This window comes from Salvelinus alpinus, chromosome 18 (genome assembly GCF_045679555.1).
Source record: "Salvelinus alpinus chromosome 18, SLU_Salpinus.1, whole genome shotgun sequence".
In the NCBI taxonomy this organism is placed as follows: domain Eukaryota; kingdom Metazoa; phylum Chordata; class Actinopteri; order Salmoniformes; family Salmonidae; genus Salvelinus; species Salvelinus alpinus.
This window is the reverse complement of record NC_092103.1, coordinates 8403930-8418994: the sequence shown is the minus strand read 5'-3', so window position 1 is coordinate 8418994 and position 15065 is coordinate 8403930. Positions and strand designations below refer to the sequence as shown.

Sequence of the window (15065 nt, the reverse complement as noted above, 5' to 3'; positions counted from 1 at the left end):
AATAACCCAAAACACACCTCCAGGCTGTGTAAGGGCAATTTGACCAAGAAGGAGAGTGATGGAGTGCTGCATCAGATGACCTGGCCTCCACAATCACCCGACCTCAACCCAATTGAAATAGTTTGGGATGAGTTGGACCGCAGAGTGAAGGAAAATCAGCCAACAAGTGCTGAGCATATGTGGGAATTCCTTCAAGACTGTTGGAAAAGCATTCCTCATGAAGCTGGTTGAGAGAATGCCAAGAGTGTGCAAAGCTGTGTTGGAATCTAAAATATATATTTTGATTTAATACTTTTTTGGTTACTACATGATTCCATATATGTTATGAAATCATAAAAATGCACAAGGGTCAATTTCGAAATTGGCTAGTGTTTGTCATTGCATACCTTAGTCAACTAATGTTTTTTTTCTGTAGCCCATAAATATTGTTGTAATTTTTTTGTCAAGTATCACATGAATACACATTAGACATGGCAAAATGTATAGAATTGCAAGAATTTTCTTTGCACCCCATGACAAAATGTGTAGAATTGCAGGAAATAAGTTTTAAACCTGCAAAATTCTCTCCACCAACGAGGGGTGTGAAGTTTCTGTCATGAACAATATTTGGGCCCATAGAAATAGACATGATGCGCGAGGGGCTCTGGATGTTCTCCAATGCTGGAAGGGAGGCCCCCCGAGTGAAAAGGTTTGGGAACCCCTGGTCTAAAAGACAATTGATCCTACCATCAGTCCTACTCTGAGACTTTGTGAAATATGGGCCAGATAGATATCAGTAAAATGCCTAAATGAGGCACTCTAGGAGCCTTGTTGTGGCTGTTATCGAAGTCCTTCTTTTGCAGCATTCAAAATCAAAAAGCTTTTTAGTTCCATTAAATGGACATAAAACAGACAAATGCTGCATTATAATTGATGGGAAAAGACAAAAAGGTTCACATCCCATGGTCCGCATACATTTCCAGTCAGCCAGTGTAATTGTACTCAGCAAGTAGAAACCCTCACACAGGATGTAACTCATTTATAGGTCATGAATGAAAGTTGGGGACTCCCTCTATCCTCAAGACAATTTCTCAACCATTCCTTCACACACAAAGGCTTTCGGGTTATGACTTGATGGTATCTGTGTCATGGTGGTAATTACCTTTTGAGGTTTAAACAGTTGAACAGTCAACCGTTATCAGATCAACGCCCACCTCTTGAGCGTGTAGAGTACAGTAGTAAGCATATGTTAATAATGTTGTAGGCCTATTTCCAGATAGGGGAACGCAAATACACTCCCACAGAACTGCGTATGCTTTCAGGTCCATTGTCACACAGTGTGGTAGAGAGGTGTGAGTCAGAAAGTTGTCACACTATTTGACATTTAAAAAGACCCACCTCACCAACCGCCCACAATGTTTAAATGACACGTTTGTTGCACTCATGGTCTCAATCTACATTGTGATAATTCCCCTTTTAAAATGGCCTTTACTCATTTTACTTTAGACATGTTTCTCCGTGGACATCCTTGTTAGGCCTTTATAATATATTCACTCAGATGAACATTCTTCTAAAAATACCTGTAATTTTTGTGACTTGAATTACAATACTAATGTGCAAATACTTGTAACTCTAAGCTGTGAGGGATGAGTACGTGATCTAACCTCTACTTCCTCTCCTCACAGATGGTCTTTGGAGAGTGCCTTTCAGTCTATCTAAAGCGCATCAAATCAAAGTCCTCTTTCAGCAACATGTATGTGGCCAGTGTTTACAAAGCCATCGGCACCTTCGTGTTCGGGGCTGCCATGAGCCAATCGCTCACTGACATCGCCAAGTATTCGATTGGTCGGCTGCGACCTCACTTCCTGGACGTGTGCAAGCCCGACTGGAAGCTGATCAACTGCACGGCAGGCGCCTACATTGAGGACTTCACCTGCACCGGGGATACGCACATGGTCAACGAGGCCAGGTGGGTGTTGTTGAGAGGAAACTGACAGCTGGGCTGAATTTTTCTCCCTACAACTTCCCCTCAGCCCTCCTAACCCTTCAGTGTTTACAGATCGGGTGGGTATTAGGCATATCTGATGAGTCTGGAAAGGTATAGGCAGTGAAGTGGTGGAGCGTCCTTCTTATGCCTAAAAGGCTTTACATGGTCAATCCGACATCTGCAGTGGCTGTACAGCATTTACTGTGAATGCAGCCTCCACAGAAGTCGGAGCATTCATACTTCTTGCGCTTCGGGTAGCTGTCATGGGCATCCAATAAATTGGTCTGCGCCGCACTACTCGTAGTAATTCAGGGCTAATCTCTATAGCCATCCAGCTAATTACAAGCAACTGGCGTAGTGAAAAGACCTTACCTCTTCTGAGATGTTGGAGTCTGTTTCCCGGTGCTTGACATAGATCAGCCAAGATAGCATGAAGTAAAAAGACTGCTGTTTTCCCACCTGCATCTCCATCCCAAAATGTGCCTACATTTAGGCTATTGTTTATATGTGTATTACACACACTATGTTGAGGTAAAAATCTGAGTATAATACTTGAATGGATGCCACCCCCGATACATGTTCTTGTCATCGTCAATCAACTGCCTTATAGTTAAAAACTAATTTGACTACCACCATCGATTTCTGTATGTTAGCCATTCTCCCAGCTTGTACGAATGGGAATTAGCATTTAGCAGTCACTTTTTCTAAACCTGAAAGGGACAACTTCTAAATGTTACGCGGCAAAATACACTACAAAAATTAAGGGAACACTAAAATAACACATCCTAGATCTGATTGAATGAAATATTCTTATTAAATACTTTTTTCTTTACATAGTTGAATGTGCTGACAACAAAATCACACAAAAATTATCATGGAAATCAAATTTATCAACCCATGGAGGTCTGGATTTGGAGTCACACTCAAAATTAAAGTGGAAAACCACACTACAGGCTGATCCAACTTTGATGTAATGTCCTTAAAACAAGTCAAAATGAGGCTCAGTAGTGTGTGTGGCCTCCACGTGCCTGTATGACCTCCCTACAACGCCTGGGCATGCTCCTGATGAGGTGGCGGATGGTCTCCTGAGGGATCTCCTCCCAGACCTGGCCTAAAGCATCCGCCAACTCCTGGACAGTCTGTGGTGCAACGTGGCGTTGGTGGATGGAGCGAGACATGATGTCCCAGATGTGCTCAATTGGATTCAGGTCTGGGGAACGGGCGGGCCAGTCCATAGCATCAATGCCTTCCTCTTGCAGGAACTGCTGACACACTCCAGCCACATGAGGTCTAGCATTGTCTTGCATTAGGAGGAACCCAGGGCCAACCGCACCAGCATATGGTCTCACAAGGGGTCTGAGGATCTCATCTCGGTACCTAATGGCAGTCAGGCTACCTCTGGCGAGCACATGGAGGGCTGTGCGGCCCCCCAAAGAAATGCCACCCCACACCATGACTGACCCACCGCCAAACCGGTCATGCTGGAGGATGTTGCAGGCAGCAGAACGTTCTCCACGGCGTCTCCAGACTCTGTCACGTGCTCAGTGTGAACCTGCTTTCATCTGTGAAGAGCACAGGGCGCCAGTGGCGAATTTGCCAATCTTGGTATTCTCTGGCAAATGCCAAACGTCCTGCACGGTGTTGGGCTGTAAGCACAACCCCCACCTGTGGACGTCGGGCCCTCATACCACCCTCATGGAGTCTGTTTCTGACCGTTTGAGCAGACACATGCACATTTGTGGCCTGCTGGAGGTCATTTTGCAGGGCTCTGGCAGTGCTCCACCTGCTCCTCCTTGCACAAAGGCGGAGGTAGCGGTCCTGCTGCTGGGTTGTTGCCCTCCTACGGCCTCCTCCACGTCTCCTGATGTACTGGCCTGTCTCCTGGTAGCGCCTCCATGCTCTGGACACTACGCTGACAGACAGCAAACCTTCTTGCCACAGCTCGCATTGATGTGCCATCCTGGATGAGCTGCACTACCTGAGCCACTTGTGTGGGTTGTAGACTCCATCTCATGCTACCACTAGAGTGAAAGCACCGCCAGCATTCAAAAGTGACCAAAACATCAGCCAGGAAGCATAGGAACTGAGAAGTGGTCTGTGGTCACCACCTGCAGAACCACTCCTTTATTGGGGGTGTCTTGCTAATTGCCTATAATTTCCACCTGTTGTCTATTCCATTTGCACAACAGCATGTGAAATTTATTGTCAATCAGTGTTGCTTCCTAAGTGGACAGTTTGATTTCACAGAAGTGTGATTGACTTGGAGTTACATTGTGTTGTTTAAGTGTTCCCTTTATTTTTTTGAGCAGTGTATATCCAAGTCGAATTTTAGTAACCACATTGTGGGCCTGTTACAACACATCAACCATGACAGATTTGACAAAAAAACACTTTGTTAGATCAGATTTGTTGAAAGTGCGCCAGCGTCCTTCTGTCCTCCACGGCCATTGACCTCTTTATCGCATCTTACCCCCCATTACCTCCCCGATCTCTTTCCAGGAGTTCAAACTCATTTTTGTGTCATTGAAATCCCTACACGAGATATCATAAAATGTTTTATTTGAACTTGTTGGATAGCCTTTTGTCAAAGTTCTCCATGTTTGTTGTCAAGGAAGTTGGTGTTTATACAGGATGTACCGCCCCCACCTACCGTCAAACAATCATGTCAATGCGGAGCTATACGGAGCCCTCTGCATTGTTACAAAATTTGGGAGGCGCACAGCGATGCGGTACAGAGCTCGCGGAGGCTCCGCAATTGTGTCACACCCACCGTACAGCATTGCTGATCAAGCATAAATTGACTTTTACAGCTCTGCAAACATCAAAGGAAGGGTTAAGGAATGATTTTGGACCAGCTGGGATGCTTGTTACAGATCGTCTGACTCAATTATATCATACTTCCTCTGAAATAGAATATCTCCTGCTTTATTGCTGATTATGTCCTGTTCCTAGAAATAGAATCCAATATATTATATTTCTATGGTTCAGATATGCTGACCATGAGATCATTGTTGAGTAAGGCAAGCCCACACTTTGAAGTTTCCAGTGTGTCCCAAATGGCTCCCTATTTACTGCACTACTTTTGACCAGAGCCCATAGCAAAAGTAGTGCACTATATAGGGAATAGGGTAGCCATTTTGGATTCAGGCTGTGCCCAGTTGAACAACTGCTCAGCTGGAAATCGTCTATAAAGACTCACTGAGGGGATGTGTCTGACACTGACAACTAGGCTGGTTGCTTATCAGGGGGAAATGACTTCAGCTAGAGCTCTCTCTGTACTTTAACCCTTACAATGTTTTACAATTCCACAAATAACTGTGGGAGTCAAGGCCAAACTGGAATAAACAGAAGTAGGTCTATTGCCTGGCTATAGCTCCTACATTGTACTGGGACACCTGGGGTTACTTTAAGCCCTAATTGCAATGGACTAGGAACCATGGTTTTACCTTGATTTGCCTTTGGGTAAATGGGTCTTTCCAGGTCAATAGACCCAGTTTTGCAAGCCTGCTCCAGAGCCGGACGTGAGTCTGAGTTTAGAAGTTCCATACGAATTCTGGTTCTCCGAGCATTCACTGAAAGCTGGTCTCCAAGCATACTCGTTGTCACCATGTAGACCAAGATTAATTACCAGTATCAGATAGGCACTAACCAAATTCTGTAAAACAGTCGCTCTAAATTTCAATCTGACAAGATTGGAACATCCTCCTTTTTCATCTACTTGAAAACAGACAGATGTACGAAGGAGAGGAAGTCTGTCTTTATTTGGATTTTGAAATCTACATCTAGGACTTGTCAATTATAGACCAACAACAAAGGTAAATGGAGTGCCTGCCGGTCTGTCCCATCCTCAGTCATACCAGTGGTGGGCGATAGTTAGTTCGCTGGCTGTCTCTATACAGACTATACACTTTGACTGTGGTGTTCGCTGGCTGTCTCTATACAGACTGTACACTTTGGATGTGGTGTATCATTACCTCATGTGGTAAGACTCTCCCGTGTTACCCTAGAAACTTGAGTATACCCCATACAGACTACTCTAATCTCTACCATGATCCCTGGGTGGGCTCTCCCAGTCTCGTGTGGCCCCAGGTCATATTTACCTGAGTGTTGCTCTGGTTTCCCATGGCAGCCCTTCCCCGGTCGAGGGCCCGGTTCTGGGTGTTTTCTTTGGGATGGTAGTCATTAATAGAACAAATAACTGCCTGGTGGATCGGGTGATGAGAGCAGGTCAGATCAACTTCTCAATTCCTCTTTCTGCAATGTGAGCCTTTCTCTCGGGGAAATGAGGCCCGCTGTCGGTCAGAACCGTGGCTTGTGTGTCCCAAGTGCCTTACACTTGGACACCTCCCTCAGTGAATCAACGTTATTCCCCTATAATGGTTTACAGGGGGTTTTGGGTCCTGTGGGTTCAATCTATCAGTCTGCCCTCATTGCTGTACGGTCCTCGCATGGTTAATAAAGATAATTGAATTAAGGGAGTTGAGTTAGAGCTCTCTTGGCTCTCTGTGTGATATGTCTTAACCTGTTTTCACCCATTACCACTAGAGAAGCTGTATACAGCTCTCTATTGTTATGACATTAGGCTGGTGGATTATGTTACAGTGCTGTGGACTTTTTCGGTCACTATGGTCAGGCTTTCTCCCAACGCTAACTAGTGTCCACTTCGGTACCAGGCTCCAGGGCGTTGTCTGTGGGCCTGCAGCTATCCCCAGCTGGTTATCAGTCATTTGCTGGACGGGCGGATGCCTCGGCAGCGCAGCACTACTTAGGCAAACACTAAAGCCGGCTAGGGTAGCGGCCCTCTAACCGCCCGCCCAGGGCAACTGATGCTGTCTCAACATCCCCCCTCATCAGTCAGTGCTCCATAATAGACGTCAGCAGACATCCCTCCCCAGCCCAACCCTATTACCCAGAAAAGGGTGTGTCAGTTTTGCCAGTGTGTGTTTCTGTTATTCAACAGAATAGGGATTTATCACCAACACCGAGCCAATTTTGAAGTGGGTGGGTGAATTATTTCAGTGTTTTTCCCCCCCCCCAGTGCACACAGCCATCCCATGATGCCATTGTGTGTTGTGTTGCAGGCTGTCCTTCTACTCCGGCCACTCCTCCTTCTCCATGTACTGCATGCTGTTCCTGGCAGTAAGTATGCTCTATGGGGTTTCCTCTGTGTGCACTCATGTATCATCGAGCTAGGTGATATGGACAAGAATCCATATACTGAATTTTAACGATAAATTGAAAACAATGTGCACCAATTTATTACCCTTAACTACTACTTTAAATGTAACCATCAATTGTCACCGATATTTGAAAACTTGACATTTCTCTAGTAGGGCCCTATAAGTTGTTTTATTGTAATGAATTGTTGCAAAATGTCCATTATTTTTGGTTTATCGTCCCAGCTCAAGTGTATCAGATTCATTAACAGTTTACAGTGCAGACATTTATAGACGGTCATTGGATGTGTTCTATATGAGTATTTAATACTCAAAGCAGCAAAAATACCACGAATCTGATACATACGTCGGCAAGTATATCAGATTTACATTAGACCAACTGAGTTTACTGCAGTGCAGAGACAGTATATACTGAACAGAAATACAAAAGCAACAATTTTAACGAGTTAGTTCATAAGGAAATATTTATTAGGCCCTGATCTATGGATTTCACATGACTGGGCATAAGCCTACCGAATCAGAATGAGTTTTACCCCACAAAAGGGCTTTATTACATACAGAAATAATCCGTTTCATCAGCTGTCCGGGTGGCTGGTCTCAGACGATCCCGCAGGTGGACGTACTGCCAAATTCTCTAAAATAATGTTGGAGAAATTAAATTCTGGTGGACATTCCTGCAGTCAGCATGCCCCCACAAGTTATAACAAAACTGCACATTTGAGTGGCCTTGTAATGAGCATGCTTTTTAATGTCAGGTGGATTAATTATCTTGACAAATGCTCACTAACAGGGACGTAAACAAACGTGCAAAAAATAAGCTTTGTGGGTATGGAACATTTTATATTTTTGTTCGATATACTTGACATACAGTAGTACATGGTTCATAGAACTGAATTTACCTCAAGTTCACTACAGTGCAGAAACATGGGATGATAAATATAAAGGCCCATTGCGTACAACGAATACTGGTACTCAAAATGCAGCAAAACATCAGTGCACTGGGGAGTAGACAGTTGCTATGGATGGTCAATAAAGTAGTGTATTTTGTGAGCTGGGTCTCTGACTCACAGAACACGAGGGTCCCTTTGGCTTATCTTAGAAACAGGATGTCGGGTTACAGTAATGCTGAACACAATACACCCTTTCATTACCTACAGTAACTTTTGGTAAGGTGGCATAGCTTTCTGCAGCAAATGGGAGTTAAGACCAAACAGCAGTTCTGAAGTCCAAAGTCTATTTTAAGAAGCATCGCTGGTTTGTTTTCCATGAATGAATAGACACACCCATTATTGTACAAACGCATTCAGAACTACTGAGTGAAGTTGACTTTCGTCCCATTGACCAAAATGGCCATGGATTTGGAAACTAAATTCCATAATTATGAGGTGGAAATGACTAAGTTCAACAGTAGGTTATATTGTTTTGATAATTGATAGAAATGATCAATTTCACTTAACTGTATATGAAGTTTCAGGCCTAGTAAAAACAGCAGACGAAGGCTGGTTAAATACTACTTTGGAAGTTTCAGTATGTGGAGTATGTTAATATCCAAGAGTTGAGAAGCTGCCATGTAGAGCGGTTAGAGAGTAGAGTCGGTTTAAGTAAACAGGAGTGTGCAAGATCCCACAGCTGCCAGCGTCAACATTAGAATGATTTTTACATACACCAGAACACAGTGGCAAAACCAGCTCACGCACATCAATGATGGACCAGACCACTTTCAAACAGTAGCCAGCACTTTAACCAACCCAAACAGTACACACGAACCTCAAGTAGAAAACCAAGAGGATTGAAGCATGTCAACTACTGGTTTCAACCTACAATTGCTCTGGCGACATTGCTATGCAGCAGACACTGTGGTCCTTGTGTGCAAGGTTGGGTATTGTGACAGCAATTTGTGGTCAAATTAGTTAGCATTAAATCCATTTAGCCTGTAACTAATTTCCATTTTAACTGACCAAACAAGTTAGTAGTAAAAACCAGAAGGCTTTTTATTTTATTTTTACCTTTAACTAGGCAAGTCTTAACTCACTTCCACCCGTCTCCCAGCTATACATTCAGGCCAGACTGCAGGCAGAGTGGGCTAGACTCCTGAGACCAACACTCCAGTTCTTCCTGATCGCTGCATCCGTGTACACTGGCCTGTCCCGTGTGTCCGACTACAAACACCACTGGAGCGACGTCCTGGCTGGCCTCATTCAGGGAGCACTCGTGGCCATACTGGTGGTGAGTTACCATCACACTTCATTTGGCACAATAGAAATTGCTCTCCGCTACTATTACCCAGAGGGGTATTTCATCCAGACCCAGTGGATTGTAGTCAAAAGGTGTCTCCTGACCTGAAACTATTTAGACCTATACGTGTCCCACTTGAAAAGCCTTACTTCCTACCTAAGTAGCAATTCTCTTCAATAAAATCATGAACTCTGAGGTAAGTCAACAGGTTAACCATTTCCCCCCAGAGCTGTCCACTGACACTTGTCTTTCCCCTGCAGGTATTTTTCGTGTCAGACTTCTTCAAGAAGAGGGTGGAGCCTCAGGAGGATGTGGAGATTCCCCACAACAGCCTGCAAGAGACACCAACTAACGGAAACCATTATGACAGCAGCCCCAACTAAGCTATAGAGAAGAGGAACCGAACACCTGCGTATCTGGTGGGAAGCGTTTACTGCATGCACATCATACCCCACCGAGGGTCAGACCACTGGGGTGGAAAGGAAATTATGCGTCTCAAATGGCATCCTATTCCCTACATAGTGCACTAGTTTTGACCAGGACCCATAGGACTATGACCAAAACTAGTGCACTATGTAGGGAATAGGGTGCCATTTGGGAATTACAGACATGTGAATGTAACCCTGCTTTCCTGACCCTATGACCTGGAGCCAAGCTGTCTGAGCTCCCTATTGGACTCTGAGTCCCACCCATGTTGCCTTGGCTGGACTGCTACTATTACAGCTTCCTGTGTATTATCCAGACCAATATAATGTATCTTCACCTGAAGCAACAAAAAAACAAACAAAATATATTTTTATCCAGCTGTATGTTAAGAAATCACTATACAGACTTTTATTAAAATTGTTGAAGTATGTACAAATATGTTGCGCTTTTTGGAAGGAAAATAAGCAATTTTATGCTTATTAACACAAATAAAAAATTCTGTGTAATTTGTCTGGATGATGTCATACTCAAACCAACAAACACAGGTCTGTCTTACAAAGGTGTCACTCGGTCACAAAATACAACAAATCACAGATATAAACTGGCAGCAAACACAATATCCCTCTTGATTTTCGTAATACCTGTAATGAAAAACAAAAGAAATACATGAGTATAATTTCCGTTGAAATTGTTCAGTAGACACAGTAGCTCCTTCAGGTAATAGGTTCCAAGCTTGACAACTAAGCTGAAACCCAACACAGTGTTGGTTGTCTCCATTGACTACTAAGGATGTTTAGACTTTAGTTTTGTGAGCTGCGGTTGTGTCTTCGTAACAGAATGTATTTTAACTAGGGGAGATGTCTTCACTTTGGGACACAGGCACAACCAACATGAGGATTCTCTGAGCCCTGGTAGTAGTACACCAAGTTTTAACTCTGGCATACATATGTCGGCATCGGGGCAGTCAGCAGAAGAGATCAGATTACCCTCTGCAGACTTACAGACCAGACACGAGCATTCTGTCAGCCTGAAGGCTACAACCAGTAGATGTAGAGCAGATCTTACCCTCCGCAAACTTGTTCTCCAGCTCGGTGTTACCGATGGCCTTGGCTGCTTGACACATCTGACGGAGCAGCTCCTCCAGGCGACGCATGCAGCGGATGATACTCCCTACAGACCAGACACAGGGTCAGCGACCACAGACGGAGCAGAGAGACAGGGATCAGTATGAAAACGGTCAACTCCGCACAGATCAGTGAGACAGGAGTCTCTTGAGATCTGGGTCAGTTTGACTAGAGTGATAGCCCGCAGTCAAAATAACAGCACTGGAGTCATTCAAATAGAGGATGTGTGTGTGTGTAACTAGGGAAATTCGGGGGAGTCTTCAGTTACGATTCGGCCAAAGGCCATTAAATGGTTATTCGAAGACGGTTCCAACTGAACTATACCATGAGTACCAGCCACACCAAGGTTTGCCTCTCAGTGTGACCAGAACACCAACCCTCCTTAAAAAAAAAAAAAAACACAGTTTACAGCTTCACATGGAATCCAGAGCCAAAATCTCAGAAGGATCTGATAACTGAACTATGATCTGTGCGTCACAATTAAGAGGGGAGATGCATATTTTCCTGCTCATGTCAGGGTGAAATACAGAGCCAAATACAAGTCTTATCTCTAGAGTTACTTTGAAGAGAGAATGAGAGCATTAGGGGGGGGATGATCCGTTTCAGCTATTTCTCATCATTTTAAATCCTCTACACACATGGTGCCTTAAAAGCTACAACCTGGGATTTGTTTTTCAGCAAAACAGCAGCTCTGTCACTTGTTTTGGTATACAGCTGAGGGATGGGACTGGGGAAATGTAACCCCTCTGAAATTCTTAGATGCAAGGACTGAGACACATGATGGTAGTAAACATATTTTGAAGCTATACATTGCAGTTCATTACACGAGGTAGAAATCTGTTATTCCCTGAAGTGTACCTCAGAAAAACAGAAACCTTTCCAGCCATAAAGGACTAGGCCTACTGCCAATACAGAATGCAGAGAAAACCATATATTTCAACATGAGAGTTCATCACCCGGTCTTCTGGCTCTCTTTCCATGTACTACAACATGCCAGTTTGCAAAACAAATAACTTATCAACTGCTAGTCAGAGACATTGGCCAACAGAAAAACAACAATTGGAAGGCTGTCCATTAGATTGGCACTGAACTTGTTAGGTGAGTTACCTTGCACTGATTGCAAGTGGCTCTGGATAAGTATACCTGCTAAATGACTCAAATGTATGGGGCTACCCCACACGGAAACAGAAAACCTAAATCTGGAGCGCGCTGTCCATTTCATAGGCACTGGACAGATAGAGCGCCAGGTGAGTTACCTTCAAAGACGTCGGTCATCTTGCAGATCTGGGCGAAGGTGGCGCCGTTAGCCCAGGTGTAGACCACGTCCATCAGGTGAGGCTTGAACTTGTCCAGGTAGGTATCCTCCTCCACCTCCAGCTTAGCCTCCGCAGACACCTTGGCAACGCGCTTGGCACACTCCTGACAACCAGACATCCAGTTCCAGGTTTTATGACAGTCATGGGTTGCGTGCAAAATGGCACCCTATTACTACCTTAATAGTGCACTCATTTTGACCAGAGCCCTATGGATACTGGTCAAAAGTAGTGCACTACAATTGGGACAAGTCCAGATCCCGAAATACATTGCTATAGGGTATAGGCTAACATAAAAATAAAAAAAGAATTTAAAAAGGGAAAACAAACAAAAAGTACAAAATGATAAGTACATGGCATATCTTACACTTTGATTATACCATTTCAGCAAACATCCATTCACATCAAGGCAAACACTCAGGCAGGGAGACCCAATCTAATCTTTCACCAAACCTCTAGATTGTAGACGGTGCTTCTAGCTGACAGGTTTCCGCAGACAGAAACAGCAGTAAGTCAATAGAATAGGTAGACTGGTTGGATTCCAAGTCAAACATACATTGCAATGTAGATAAACATGTCGGTGTATGCCTTGGTTCACAAACAGCATGAGCTAAGTGTTAGAAACCACACATCGGAAAAGCAGACTAAACCAGGCCTGAGGGGTGCATCACAAAGCAGAATTAAAGTGTCGAGTTTGTTACCATCCCCGTTTCAATTCCATACGTAAGTTATTTAAATCATATTTAGAAAAGCCTGCTGCTAAACTCATTGGCTATATCACAAACGGCACCTACTGTCTGCAGTGCACTACTTTTGACCTGGGTTACACATATTGATCCTGCTTTGTAACCTATGCTAACCACCAGGACAGTGCTTATTCTGCTGCGGAGTGAATAGTGTTTACCTGCATCTGTCTCAGAGGTCCGGCCAGCTGCTCTGTCAGCTTGGGCATCTCGTTAACCTGAGGGAAGGAAGAGAACAAAAACAGAACGACGTTAGGTCTAAAGCGTTGGACACACCGCGACCACTTGCTGGGTGTCGAGGAGCAAACGTGTTTTTGCCAATTCAACACGTTGAATCGTTTGAAAAATGGAAAATGTTGGCCGATACTGTGGTAAGAGGCACTCGGTAGCAGGATTATTGATCAGTCTCTGCCTTCAGCACTCCGAATAAGAAAAGTGTCAATGAAACGTTACTGCTGCCGGTAGGTTATTGATTTAAGGAGAAAGATGCAGTGAGCTAGCTCAGTAATGGGAGCGAGCAGTTTTATGTTTCTTGACCTCATTTCTACTGTGTAGGCTACAGTGCCTTTTGGAATGTATCCATACCTCTCGACTTAATCCACATTTTGTTGGGTCACAGGCCGAATTCAAAATGCATAAAATAATATTTTTTCCCCTCTCACCCATCTACACACAATACCCCATATAATAACAAAGTGAAAACACATTTTTAGACATATTAACACATTTATTGTAAATGAAGTAAAGAAATCTCATGTACATAAGTATTCATACCCCTTTGCAATGACACTCCAAATTGAGCTCCGCTGCATCCAATTTCCTTTGATCATCATTGAGATGTCACTACAACTTGGAGTCCACCTGTGGCCAATTCAATTGTTTGGACATGATTTAAAAAGAAAACTGTCTTTAAGGTCCCACAGTTGACAGTGCATGTCAGAGCAGAAACTACACCATGAAGTCCAATGAACTGTCCGTTGAGCTCCGAGATAGAATTGATGAGGCATACATCTGGGGAAGGTTTTAAAACAATTTATAGAGTGTTGAAAGCTTCCAAGCACACAGTGGTCGCCATCATTGGGGGGGGGAAATATATATATATATATATATATTGATCTACCCAGACTATAGCTAGAGCTGGCCGTCCAACCAAACTGATCAACCGGGCAAGAAGGACCTTGGTCAGGGAGTTGACCAAGAACCCAATGACCACGCTGACAGAACTACATCCTTGGCTGAGATGGGAGAACCTGTCACAAGGACAACAGTCTCCACAGCACTTCACCAATCCAGGCTTTATGGGAGAGTAGTCAGAGAGAAGTCTTCCTGAGAAAAAGGCACATGACAGCACACCTGGAGTTCACAAAAATCCCATTGAAAGTCTGGAAAGACTTGAAAATTGCTGTTCACTGCTGCTCCCCATATAAATTAACAGAGCTTGAGAAAATCTGCAAGGAAGAACGGGAGAAAAGCTGATAGACACACTCAAGACAACTCAAATCTGTAATTACCGCCAAAAGTGCTTCTACAAAGTATTGACCCAGGGGTGTGAATACTTATGTAAATTAGATATTTCTGTATTTCATTCTCAATAAATGTGCAACCATTTTTAAAACATGTTTTCACTTTGTCATTATGGGATATTGTGTGTAGATGGGTAAGATATATTTTTATTTATTACATTTTCAATCTAGACTAACAAAATGTGGAATAAGTCAAGGGGTATGAATACTTTCTGAAGGCACTGTAAATGTTTCTTCTCAAAAGGTCATGGATGACCGCACTGATGACCTTAGCCTTTTCTCCCGCCACATCCACTCTAGCTGGCTAAATGTCTGACTGGTAAAGGTCACGGATTGCTGTCCACTCTCCAGGTAGTCACCATTGTTACCCTTGCTAATAGTAAGTCAAATATTGTTAAATTGACTTAAGGCAAAGTTAAGTCAAAAACATGATTACATACATAAATAAACTCAGGAGATGCACCGCAGTACTTAATGCAGCTGGTGGCCACACCAGATACTGACTTACTTTTGAACCCCCCTTTGTTCAGGGACACATTAATATTTTCTGTTAGTCAC

At 43.7% G+C, this 15065-nt stretch overlaps 2 protein-coding genes across 3 annotated transcripts in view; one reads left to right on the top strand and one right to left on the bottom strand.

The window, feature by feature from the left end:
• The window catches only part of LOC139543722 (phospholipid phosphatase 1-like), a 36551-nt gene extending 26241 nt beyond the window's left edge, over window positions 1-10310 (top strand). For both annotated transcript variants that reach the window (XM_071350075.1, XM_071350074.1), the window contains exons 3-6: window positions 1665-1948; window positions 7048-7105; window positions 9193-9369; window positions 9639-10310. In XM_071350075.1, the coding sequence (XP_071206176.1) occupies window positions 1665-1948; window positions 7048-7105; window positions 9193-9369; window positions 9639-9761 (642 nt within the window). In that variant the 3' untranslated portion in view covers window positions 9762-10310. The remainder of the gene's footprint in view (window positions 1-1664; window positions 1949-7047; window positions 7106-9192; window positions 9370-9638) is intronic.
• LOC139543721 (exosome RNA helicase MTR4) overlaps window positions 10170-15065 on the bottom strand; it is a 53594-nt gene continuing 48698 nt past the window's right edge. Inside the window, exons 23-26 of the mRNA XM_071350073.1 lie at window positions 13146-13202; window positions 12185-12347; window positions 10870-10974; window positions 10170-10445 (exon numbers count right to left, since the gene is read on the bottom strand). Coding sequence (XP_071206174.1) covers window positions 10393-10445; window positions 10870-10974; window positions 12185-12347; window positions 13146-13202 — 378 coding nt within the window. The 3' untranslated portion in view covers window positions 10170-10392. The remainder of the gene's footprint in view (window positions 10446-10869; window positions 10975-12184; window positions 12348-13145; window positions 13203-15065) is intronic.